At 35.5% G+C, this 13133-nt stretch overlaps 1 protein-coding gene across 1 annotated transcript; it reads left to right on the top strand.

The window, feature by feature from the left end:
• Positions 1–11859: 11859 nt before the first annotated feature.
• LOC124518605 (olfactory receptor 2T8-like) lies at positions 11860–12843 on the top strand. Its single transcript, XM_047088620.1, has one exon. It carries the CDS (start codon positions 11860–11862, stop codon positions 12841–12843), a length of 984 nt encoding a protein of 327 aa, XP_046944576.1.
• The last annotated feature ends 290 nt before the right edge of the window (positions 12844–13133 follow it).

Here is a 13133-nt window from a genome sequence, read left to right on the forward strand (position 1 = left end):
TATATATATATGATTTCAATTACATGTGGAATTTAAGAAACAAAAAAGATGAAGATGTGGGAAAGGAAGCAAAAATAAGATAAAAACAAAGAGGAAGACAAACCATATGAGACACTTAAATACAGAGAACAAACTGAAGGTTGCTGGTGGGTTACTGGGTAGGGGGATGGGCTAATGGGTGTTGAACATTTAGGAGGACACTTCTGGATGAGCACTGGGTGTTTTATGTCAGTGATGAATCACTAAATTCTATTCCTGAAATCATTATTACACTGTATGTTAACTCACTTGGATTTAAATTAAAAAATATCAAGTTATATGTGATTAATTTTCTGTGTTGTTTTCCTGTTTATTTAAAGTCATTCCACCATTGCATTTATTTTTTCAGGTGTAACTTATTGGAGCTCTTTTTCTGTCCATATAACATTGTTATAAATTCTATATCAAATGTAAAACAAGATAATCTAGACCAAACACACGTATTATGTTTGCTCAACAATTGGAATAATAGAAAACATATATAATATTTACACTTCTCATAATCTACTGTAAATAAGTGAGGCCCTAGCAATGAACCCTAGGTGAAAAGATGCATAATCATACTTAGCAATGAGGGAATTGATGGATCCAAGGCAGATCCTGGCCTTGAGGGATGTAATAACATAAAGTTGATCATCAACGTTTCCTGAAGAAAGATTATTGATCAAAAAAAGGGGAATTATACAGAAAATTTCAACTTTTAATTCTGTGGGCTCTCTTGGGCTCTCAGGGAAACCATATATTTTTTTAATATTTATTTATGTATTTATTTATTTATTTTGAGAGAAAGAGAGCACACACTCATGGAAGAATGTGGGAGAGGCAGAGAGAAAAAATGAGAATCCAAAGCAAGCTTTGCACTGTCAGTGCAGAGCCTCATTGCAGGGCTCATTCCCACGAACTGTGAGAGCATGACATGAGCCAAAATCAGGAGTCAGATGCTTAATTGAGCAATCCAGGTGCCACTTATCTTTCTGCTTTTAAGGTGTATTCTTTATCACTATATTTTGCCAATTTAATTAGAATATGTCTTGGTGTGAATCTGCTTTTGTTGATATTTGGAGGGTTCTTTGTGCCTCCTGGATCTCCATATTTGTTTCCTTCCACAGATTAAGAAGATTTCTGGTATTATTTCTTCAAATAATTTTTTGTCCCCTTTTTATCTCTCATTTTCTTCTGGGACTCCTATAATATGAAGGTTATTTCACTTGACTGAGTCACTGAGTTCTCTCAGTCTTTTCTCTTTTTGCACCATTTTTTGTTCTCTCTTTTGTTCAAATCTATTACTTTCCAATACTTTGTCTTCTGGATCATCAATTAATTCTACTTCTTCCAGTTTGCTGTCCATTCCATCAAGCATGTTTCTCATTTATTTTACTGAACGCTTTATTTCTTATATGTTATTCCTTATTTATTTTTTATGTTTATTTTTGAGAGAGAGAGAGAGAGAGAGAGAGAGATAGGAAGAGGATCTGAAACAGTCTCTGCACTGACATCTGAAAATCCGCAAACTGCCAGATCATGACCTGAGCTGAAGTCAGCCCGCTTAATGGACTGAGGCACCCAGGTGCCCTTGGTATCCTTATTTCTGCATTAAGAGTCTTACGTCCTCCACTCTTTTTTCACATCCAGGGTATATATGTAAAATAATTGCTTTAAATATTACATTAGGCATGTTATTCATGTTACTCATATCTGTTTTTCTCTGGCCATGCCTTTGTGTTGTTCTTTCATTTGGTATGAATTCCTCTGTCTTCTCATTTTGTCTCCATCTCTGTGCCTCTTTCTGTGTATTAAGAAAGTCTGCTACATCTCCTTTTCATGAGGATTATGATCACTTAATGGAGAATAAGTGGTGTAGTCTCCCCCCCACACATACACATAGTGTCCCCTATTTCCCAGGGCATGACCCTTCTGGGAATATATCCAATGTGTTTGGTTTATACCCTTCTGATCACTTTATCCTTCAGTCCAATCATTTGTTGAGGCTTTCTTTGCATGTTGTGAACAGTGTTTGGTCCCTTACCTGAATGGGGTGAATTTTAAATAGGTGTGTTTTGGTCTGCTTGTGAAATGAGATGTGTTGCCACCACTACTGGAACTGACACCCACAAAACTCTTCAGAGTTGGGGTGTGGGCAGTGGTTTGGGCAGATCTTCTGAGGGTGGGGCATGTTGTGTTGGCACTGAAACAAGTGTGACCAGGAAGGGTACTTTACTAGAGAATGGGGGCACAGCTCAGTGTAAGCAGTTAGGTAGCTAGTGATTGTACTACACAGGTTCCCACAGGTAGTCCTGAGCTTATGCTGAATGGTGGAGAGGGAGGTGCTGTCTGCCAGTTCCTTTTCTCCCAGAGAGTTCTCTCCATTAATGCTGCTTCTCTGGGAGAGGCTCCAAGATGAGCAAATAACCTCCACTCTGTGCTCCATGTTCTCTACATAATGTCTTTCCATGCTGTGTGTTGGCAAGTTCTTTTCCTGTCTTTTTTCTAAAAGTAGCCCCATTGCCATCAGGCTCTATCCCAGCCAAGGCTGCTGATTTTTGAAACTTCAGGCTGAAGTCCAGTTTGTTGCCAGAAGTCACAAAATTCAGCCCCTCTCATTTTCCAAGACAATTGCTATAGGGATTTGTTTTCCCTGTACTCTCTCCTGTATGTTACTCTGTTTCTTGCCCTTCTACATGTCTGTTGCTCCCTACTAACTGCAGAAACTATGATCCATTTCTCTCCTAAAGCATGTCTTCACATTCTTTGATGCGGCCTCTTCTCTTACTTTAGTTGTGGAGTTTATTCTGCCAGTCTGGTTCTGACAGTTTGATTTCTGAGGTATTTAGGATGATTTAATGGTTATATAGTTATATTCATGGGAAAAGGCATGCCTAAGATCTCCCTCTCTGCAACCACTTTCCAATATCCTCAGAGGGTATTTTTCTGAATAAAATGTCAGAGAAAGAAAAATAACATGATTTCACTTATAGGGTGAATTTAAATAAGCAAAACAAAATCATACTCATAGATACAGAGAACAGATTGGTGGAACAGGGAGAACAGAGGAAACAGGTTTCATGAATGGGAAAATGGGTGAAGGGGGTTAATTGAATGGTGGCAAATGGTAACTAGAGTGTGATGAACACTTTATAGTGTATACAAATATTGCCTTATTATATTTTACTCTTGAAACTAAAATAATGTTATACACCAATTTTATCTCAATTATAAAAATTATATCAACAACTATAATAACAAAGTGTTTATTGCCATGTGAAGGAGCCATCTCCATTTCCCATAGGTCTTTCCCCAATCACCTTCCCTGTATTATCCTTTTCCTGTACCTCCCCAGGCAGACTTGGAAGAGTGGCTCAGGGTTTAACAGAGGAAAGACAAATAAATACTCTATTAATAAGAAAAAAATGTGGTTAATTGACAGAATTAATTTGTATTTTGCAAACTTCCCTCTTTTTCTTGTCACAGATGTTATTGACAAACAACTTAGCAGCCCTGGAATTTAACTGCTAGAATTACATTTTCTATATCTAATGTATAGCATAATAACTATAATAAACACTTAGAATCACTGCAATGTATACTTTAAAGGTGATATGAGAGTAGAGATTTAATGTTATCATCATAACAACAGAAAGAAAATGGTAACTATGTGAGGGATAGAATGTGTAAATAACCTTCTTGTGGTAACCATTTGGGAATCTATACATGTATCAAGTTATAATATTGTCCACCTTAATCTTACACAGTGATATATGTCTACTATATCTCAATAAAAATATTTTTAAAAGCAGAATTACTTAAGAATAAAAAGTAACTGGGTACTATAGTATATAGTATACTATATATGGTATAAAAGTACACTATATATATTTTTTGAGATATAAAAGTAACCACCACAAGGACCTACAGTAGGTAATATGGCAATACCTGACTGATCATAGCATTATTATTATTATTAGGTATTATTAACTATTAAGTATTATTAAGTATTGTTAATACTTAATAAAATATTAAAAAGTAAAGAGCAGAGGACATGTTTGCATTTATTACACATTGCAATCTGACTATGATCCCCAGAAGAGCCCAGAGTTCTATAAATGTTTTCTGGGAATACCAAAACATCATTGAGAATTTCATATTCAGCTGCCCGTTTTGGCCAAAATTAATGGACAAATATATTGCTGTGTAACCAGAGCTACATATATAAGTGGTAAAGAAATTACACAGGAATAACATGGACCAAGTGGTGCCATAAACACTTTAAAAGCATAGTGAACATAGGTTACAAAAGGGACATGGACGCTGATACTCTTAAGCTGAGATATATGTGCAGCCACCAGGAATATTGCTTAATTTATAAAATTAATTAAAAATAAAGACTTGACGAGTGAAATCAGATGACAGTTGTCATCAGGAAAAATTAAATCCTTATCTCCTATTTTGAATCCATACTCAGTCCCAGAATTTATCCAATTAAAAAGTCACCAGTTCACCTTGAAGAAAGGTCCAACAATGCCACAATAATTGTATGTGGGCACTATATATCAATCCTTTTCCAAAGAAACTTGCACCTACATAGAAGAATGGATTTGTCAGATCAGGCTTACATGAAAAAATACAATAGACTGGGTAGATTAAATATCAGATATTTATTCTCACAAGTTCTGGAGGCTAGGAATTCTAAGATCAAGCTACAGGCCAGTTTGGCTCCCAGTGAGACCTCTCTTCTTATTTTACAGAAAGCCGCCTCACATGGCATTGCATGATTATGAAGAGAAGGAGAATTATATCTGGTATCCCTCAAAAGCACACTAATCCTTAAATCAAAGCCATACCAATACGAGCTAATTTAACCTTAATTACTTCTATAACATTCTTATCCCCAAATCCCTCTTCATTTGCAGTTAGGGTATCCAACATAGAAATTTGAGATGGTGCAATGCACAGAGCAAGACACCCTAGGGAAAGCAAAATCCTGATATCTCTTGAGAGATGTTAGTTACAGCATCTGAGCTAATCTTAGAGGACTCTGTTTTGTAATGAAATGCCCTTCTCACTACAATTGACCCATATGGGAAATTCGTGCTCTCCATCACATCTACTTTTGCTCTTCTGAATAAAGTTCCAGGTTACTTATTGAGTACCAATGTTTGTTTATAAGAGACATATTAACAGTTCTTCTAAACCAAAACCTGGGAATGCCAGTAGATGTATTGAGCTCCACATACCAGCATAGTCTTTGTGGGCAAATTCCAAATTACCTTGTATCTTATATTGGAAGAAAACCATATTTTTATTGAGAATTGGTCATTATTCTTGGTTGTCTTATGTGCACACCAATCACCTGACCTACTTTCTATGTGCAGGCATAAAACTGTGTGAATGGTATTTAAGGTTTCCCTTCATTTTGACTTCTGGCTGAGTGTAACCCATGGAATATCCCCTTCACTATTCTGTGCTCCCATATTCCACTTCCCCTTTCAAGACTAAATTAATTGCTACCCATTTGATAGGAGTGCTAGTATCAGACACCCTCAACTAAGTCTTTATCAAGGAATTGTTCTTGTTTGAGGAACACTGCCTAGGCCAAGGCCGTGCTCCCTTCCTGGGGACAGGCCACATCCTACCAATGCTCTTGTTGGGGCACAAGAGGAACCCCTTTCCCTATAGCAAGACAACGTAGAAGGAACATGTTAGAACTCCTCCTGGAGTAGCTGATAACTTTGTTATAACTGCAAGACAGTTCAACATCTCTCTGTGCCCAATTCTGCTTCCTTCATTCTTAGGGACTTATTCCTAAGGGAACTCCACAATAACTTCTTGCATACCTATCTCTGTCTCAGAGTATGTGTCCCAAACATCATGAAATGTTTTCTGTGCATGGGTAGGATAACAACAGAATATTTTATCCTGCTGGCTTCTTGGTTTTGCACTCTGGCCAGGTCTTAGCACTTGTTAGATGGACTTTTCCACACAGTCTGTTTTAGTGATGTCTGTAAATTCCATCCCACATTTCTTCAGGAGGAGTGGTGGACAATACATCCTATTCTTGCTAAGATTAAGGTCTAGTACAAAATTTCTTCATTTCTTTAAATTTTCCCACATAATTAAAAATAATACTAAATGCATCTCAATGTAGACATCCCAGTTCACTGTGATTTCAGTTTTCTTATGGAGTTCTGAAAGGTATTTCCACTTTTTTCTTGATATGAAGCTTCTGTGATCTTCATTATCATGTTCTCTGGGAACTTATAATTTGATATACATTGAAAAAAGTCTACTCAACATCTAAAGGCATAAGCACATTTAAAATCTATTATGTTCTCTCTTTATAAACAAATAAAATACCAATTATTACAGATCACCTGGAGTAAGCAATTAAAACACACTCTTGTCCAGATGTACCTTTTTCCAATGAAATATTCTGCGATGCATGTATTTTATATATACATATATTAACAGGTATGGAATGTGATACTTATATTTACTCTTACAAAATTCAAAGTCACAGAAGTGTTAAAAATGAATCCAAGAACCAAGATTTTCCCAGAAACTAAACTCCAAACATTGATAAAATATGAAGAAACAACTCAGATAGAATCAAACTGAAATTTAATTGGCACAACAGATGCAATCTGTTGTAGGTTAGTTTCAATTATCATTTATTTTATTATTTATTTAATTTTTTAATGTTTATTTATTTCTGATACAGAAAGAGACAGAGCATAAGTGGGGGAAGAGCAGGGAGAGAGGGAGACACAGAATCTGAAGCAAGCTCCAGGCTCTGAGCTGTCAGCACAGAGCCCGACGTGGGGCTTGAACTCATAAACTGCAAGATCATGACCCGAGTCGAAGTTGGACACTCAACCGATTGAGCCACTTAGGCACCCCATTTATTTTATTATTTAAATACAAAGAAACATAAACTCTAAAATAAAAATGACATAATATGTCTCAGACTATTTGTCTGAAGTTTTCTTGTCCAGTAAGAGAGCAGACACAGGATCGAATACAAGAGAGGCCAATCTCTGGGAGGAGACAAGAGCCCCCAGCAGGGGTTTCATCTTCATATTTATTGAACTTTCAAGATTTTGCATATGTGGTGAATGTACAGAAGGAAACAATCATATAGTAATTAACTGCAGTGTGTAAGAAGCAAAGGGTCTGGGGGGCAAGTGGAGTTTGAAGTTGTGATCAAAGTATATTGGCACCCGATGTAAAGTAGTTTCCTGCAGGTAATATAACAAGTTACTTGTGATTGCATTATAAATCTCACTAAATAACCTTGGGTGCTTTTTCCCTGTGGCGGTGGCTTTCCACCCTAAGCTTTTTTTTTTAACCCATTTATTTAAGTATAAGGAATTCTTGAACGTATTTCCCCACAATAATATAAATATAAACTTTGAAACTTATGGAACACAGGGATTCCATCAATTTAAGTTCCAAAAAATAGCTGAATTTCAAAATGAATTTCACATTTCTTTTTCTTTTTCAAGTCTTTTTTTTTTAATTGCAGTTAAGCATACAGTGTAATATTAGTTTCAGGTGTAGAATTTAGTGATGCATCATTTACATGCAACATTCAGTGCTCATCACAAGTACCCTCCTTAATAGCCATCACCCATTTAATCTGTCACCCTGCCCACCTCACCTCCAGCAAATCTCAGTTTATTCTTTATACATAACAGCCTATTTTAAGGTTTGTCTCTCTTTCCTCCCCCATATTCATATGTTTTGTTTCTTAAATTCCATATATACATTTCATCATTTTAATTACTATCTTTAACAAAAGCTTGTCTCTTAACAACAAATTCTTTAATCTTTCTTCCTTATCAAATTTTAAAAAGTAATGTCAGAATCAGATAAATCTACTCTTTAATGTATTTTAAATAGTCATCCCTTTCCAGGATCATTTATGTACATTTTACTTTTCCTTGTAAATGATTGTCTCTTATTTTAATGAATCATGACTTTCCGAAAGGGCAGAGGAAATTATATTTAAGTTCTAGAAATATCTAAAATCTGTAACAATTAAATACCATTGTCATGGAAAGAGTCAGACTTATGCAGCATTGGCATATTAATAAGAAGGTATTTTTAGAAAAGATGTCAAGAGGGCGATCCCCTTAATAGGTCACAGTAGACACTGATATGAGCAAGTTTGATGTGGCCAGACTAGAAGAGGTATTTAGGGTGATGCTGCTCAAAGAGGATGCAGATGCAGCCTACTGGGAGTCATAATTTTATGTGAGTAGATCACACTAATCTCTTAATATTTAGTATTTTTAATGGATTTTGCACTCCAGAAAACTATAGTAATACTATATCCTGTATACAGTTTTACATATAAAATCCATTGTTATCTAACCTACAATCCAAAGAACTAAAATTAATGCTAGCTTAGTAAGATTAAAACTCTTGTACTAACCTGTCAATTCAGTCAAATAAATGATTTAGCTGTTACTATTTTATTTTGTACAGAAAGAATTGATTGATCTCAGTATCCTGGGGAAGAAGAGTCATACTTGTAATAGTAAGTGATGGCAACGGGGATCAGAAAAATACAGAAGGGAAAATTCTAGATAACCTCCTAAATATTCTGATTATTTTATGAGAGAAAAGAGAAGATGTATTTGTGCCTTCTAATAGTATTACAAAAGAGATGAGTTTGTGGTTTAAAGTAATGATATCACAATTTTACCACCATTCTAAGTGAAATATTAGGGAAACAAATAAAAAGACCAAAAACCTCTAATATTATCAAGCCATATATCAAAGGTGAAAAAAAAGTGTTTATTTTTCACAGTATTAAATTTTCATATTGCCACACTAGTCAATGTTGAGTTTTCATCATTCTATTAAATACCATTGTAGATATCTTACTTGCAAGCTAATTCCTCATATAAGTTTCCACTGCACTTTATATCCATAGTGAATTTTCTTAGAAATTATTCTTTATAATTTTATGTGTGTAAATTTATAAACATTCCAATTAATGGCAAATAGTCTTATTTGTGTGTGTGTATGAGACAGAGAGAGAGAGAGAAAGACAGAGAGAGAGAGAGAGAGAGGGTAGGGGAAGGGCAGAGAGAGGGGAGGATGGAGGATCCAAAGCAGGCTTTGCACTGATGGCAGAGAGCCTGATGCAGGGCTGGAACTCATGAACTGTGACATCATGACATCATAACTGACTGAGACACCTAAGCACCCCAGATAAGATTTTTAATTAAACATATAAATAAATATCATAACATCTTAGGAAAATATAAATACTTCTATTCATTGTATTTAATTGACATGTTTTGTTGATTTTTCCATTAAGTAATCTAAACACTATGAGCATTCTAAGTAGTCAATAGGATTATGACAATTGTTTTTTATATATTTATTTCACCAGAAAGAAAGTGTATAGCTATCACTTATATCCTTTGAAAAACAAAGACTTAATTATTTCACATTTTTTAATGTTCATTTTTGAGAGAAAGAAAGAGCATATGCATGATAGCAGAAGAGGAGCAGATTGAGGGAGCACTGTCTGTGCTGACAGTGCAGAGCCGGATGCAAGACTCGATCTCACAGACAATGAGATCATGACCTGAGATGAAATCAAGAATAAGATGCTTAACTTACTGAACTGCCCCCAGGTGCCCCATTTCACATTTAAAGATACACTTAACCACAAGTAGAAACATGATGATAAGAAATGCATTTTTTAATCTAGAAAACTGTGATTATTCTCATGTAAACTGTAATTATTCTCTAAAAATGCATACACTTATCTTGCATGATGCAAGCAAAATTTAGTGCAAATTACTATATTTTTATGCCATATATATATATATATATATCCAATCAAAATAACCAATAATGAGCATCTGTAATTCCAAATCCCATTAAATAGTTACTTAAGTATATGACTGGAGTGGAAAAAACACAAATGTCCATAGACATTTATTGATATGAGTTTATAAGTAAAATGTAGTTTAGGCATACAAAGTAATATTATTCAGCCTCAAAATGGAAGAGTATTCTGGCACATTTTACAGCATGGATGAACATTGAGGATTTTATGTTGTATGAAATAAGCCAATCTCTCTAAGTCTCTCTGTCTCTCTCTCTCTCTTTCACACACACACACACACACACACACACACACACACACACACACACACTGCTGCATAGCTCCACTTATCTGAAGTATGTAAGTTAGTCAAATATATAGAGGCAGAAGATAGAATGGCATTTGCCAGTGGCAGTGAGAATGAGGAAAGGAAGTTATTATATAATGGATACAAGAGTTTCAGTTTGAGAATATGAAAATTTTGCAGGGGATTAATATTGGTGATGATTATATAACAAAGTGAAAATACTTAATGCCACTCTACTGGCAGTACACTAAAAAATAAGTAAGATAGTAGCAAAGAATTAAGAGGCTTGTCCAACACCCTACAGTTACTAAGATGCCTACTGCTTTTCAAATAGTTTTAATGTTCTGTCAATCTTCAACAATAGGAGGATGGAAAATAATAACCTACATGTCAAATAAATTACATAGCAGGATTTTGAAGTTCTTCAGGAAAGTGATACTGAACTCTATATTTAGAGATTTCATTTAGTTACTAGAGGTATAGACTGCATGTTAGAGTTTCAAGGATGTGGAGATCACAGAATTTTAGCAAATGCAAAATACATTTAACAGGAGGAAATGTATTTTCAACATGTCTAATTTTGAAATGATCAACTAAAAATGTCAAGTAGAATACTACCAGTACAGTAATGATGCTCAAGAACTGGAGTTAGAGGCTGAATAAGCCTTTTGCACTGCCTTTATCCATCCTGAATGGCATTCAATTAAGGGATGCCTGTGTAAAGTGAGGGCAAAGAGAATTGTCCATGGAAGAGGTGGACTCCTTTTATTATATAATTTCACTGAAGTATACAATATCTTTGAGAAATAATGAGTATCCCCATGTCTGCAGCTATTATTTATTCAACAAGCTAGACAAAATCAGAGATGAAAAGGCCTTTAAAGATTAGATTCCTTTCTGACTGAAGAGAATTTACCTCTGTGGTTGGGTGAAGAATGAAAAATGTTTACCTCCTCTTCCTTACTCAGTAAAGTTGTGTTTCTGTGACTTTAAGGGGAAACAATTTCATTTGATTATACAAAGTACCTTCTTAATTAAAATCTGCATTTAGTATTGCAGTGTCACATTAAGGGAAATATTCTAAAGCCATTACTGTTAAACTAATTCACTAACAATTCCAAATTAAGCTATGTTTCTTTCTGCAGACTCAGTATTTTAGTTCCTAGACCTGAAAATGTAAGTCCTCTTGTCTGGAAAAACAATGGCTTCCATAATTAAATGATATCAATAAAGATGATCTGATTTTAATATGTTTTACATGTGTAACTCTTATATCAAGGACCTTGATTTTATATATTTAAAACAAACTGATTTAACTCAGCTCCTAAGAATATTGACTATGCATGATATAAGGCAAAACACAAACATAAATTACAAATTATGTAAAAATTATCCTCCTGCTCACATATGTTGCTGCCTGTGGTACAGACACACTTCATATTATTGTAATTTACCAAAAAATTTTCATTATGTCAATTAATTAATGAATTAATTCATTCATTATGCCAATTAATAAAGGGTACTTATTTTGAAACTTTTAAAGAAAGAAAAAGTGGAAAAAGTTGAAATTAAATTTATGTCCACGTTAAAATATTTTGAAAATGGCAAATAAAATATTTGAAATAAGTTTTATTATTTTCAGATGTGTAATTCAAATGGAGCACTGCAAATGATGAAAACTGTCATCTATTTCTTCATTTCCAGTTTGAAAATCATGAAAAATGGGAACACCACCTCTGATTTCATTCTCCTAGGACTCTTTAACCACACAGAAGCCCATCTATTTCTCTTTGCAATGGTTCTCACAATCGCCTTCGCCTCCCTAGTGGGAAATGCCCTCATGATTCTCCTGATTCACCAAGATGCCCGGCTCCACACACCCATGTACTTCCTACTGAGCCAACTCTCCCTCATGGACATGATGCTGGTCTCTACCATTGTGCCCAAAATGGCTACTAACTACTTGACTGGAAAGATGTCCATCTCCCCTGCTGAATGCGGGTTGCAGATATTCTTCCTTCTAACTTTAGGAGGGGGTGAGTGTTTCCTCTTAGCAGCCATGTCCTATGACCGGTATGTGGCTGTTTGCCACCCACTGCGATACCCAGCCCTCATGAGCTGGCAATTATGCCTGAAAATGACTGTGGGGTCTTGGGTCCTGGGGGCAGCTGATGGGCTCATGCAGGCTGCTGCTACCCTGAGTTTTCCATTTTGCGATGCACATGAGATCAATCATTTCTTCTGTGAGGCCCCTACTCTGGTGGGTTTAGCTTGTGCCGACACGTTTGTCTTTGAGTATGTGATGTACGTATGCTGTGTGTTAATGCTCCTGGTCCCATTTTCTCTCATTCTGATTTCCTATAGTCTCATCCTTGCTGCAGTTCTCCAGATGCATTCTAGAGAAGCCCGCAAAAAGCCTTTTGCCACCTGCTCCTCACATCTTTCTGTGGTGGGACTCTTTTATGGAGCTGCAATTTTTACCTATATGCAACCCAAATCCTACAGGTCAGCTCACCATGATAAAGTAGTGTCAGTGTTCTATACTATCTTCACCCCTGTACTCAATCCCCTCATCTACAGTCTGAGAAACAGTGAAGTCAAGGGTGCCTTGAGAAAGTGTATGGGTCAGTGTTCTGCCTTAAGTCAGGGTTAAGATTACATAGATTTGCTCTAAATTTAAAGTCTGTATAAAGTGACTGTGTAGGATTTTCTAGAGAAAAGGTATATATGTATTATATCTATATCCATTACTAGTTTACTTTGAAATTCTGACAGGCCTCCATAGTTTGGATCTTTTACTATGCTCTCATGAATACATCAAATTGTGGATTGTTAAAAGTCTGTTAATCAAAATCATTAAAAGGCTTTTACATCACACCACACAATAAATATTTGTTCAAAGAATGAGCCAAGTAGTCAAACAATTTTCAACATTAGTTGTTA

The sequence above is a fragment of the Lynx rufus genome, unplaced genomic scaffold, assembly GCF_022079265.1.
Source record: "Lynx rufus isolate CCGP_SWC_20201006 ecotype Redwood Valley unplaced genomic scaffold, mLynRuf1.p SCAF_1, whole genome shotgun sequence".
Classification (NCBI taxonomy): Eukaryota; Metazoa; Chordata; class Mammalia; order Carnivora; family Felidae; genus Lynx; species Lynx rufus.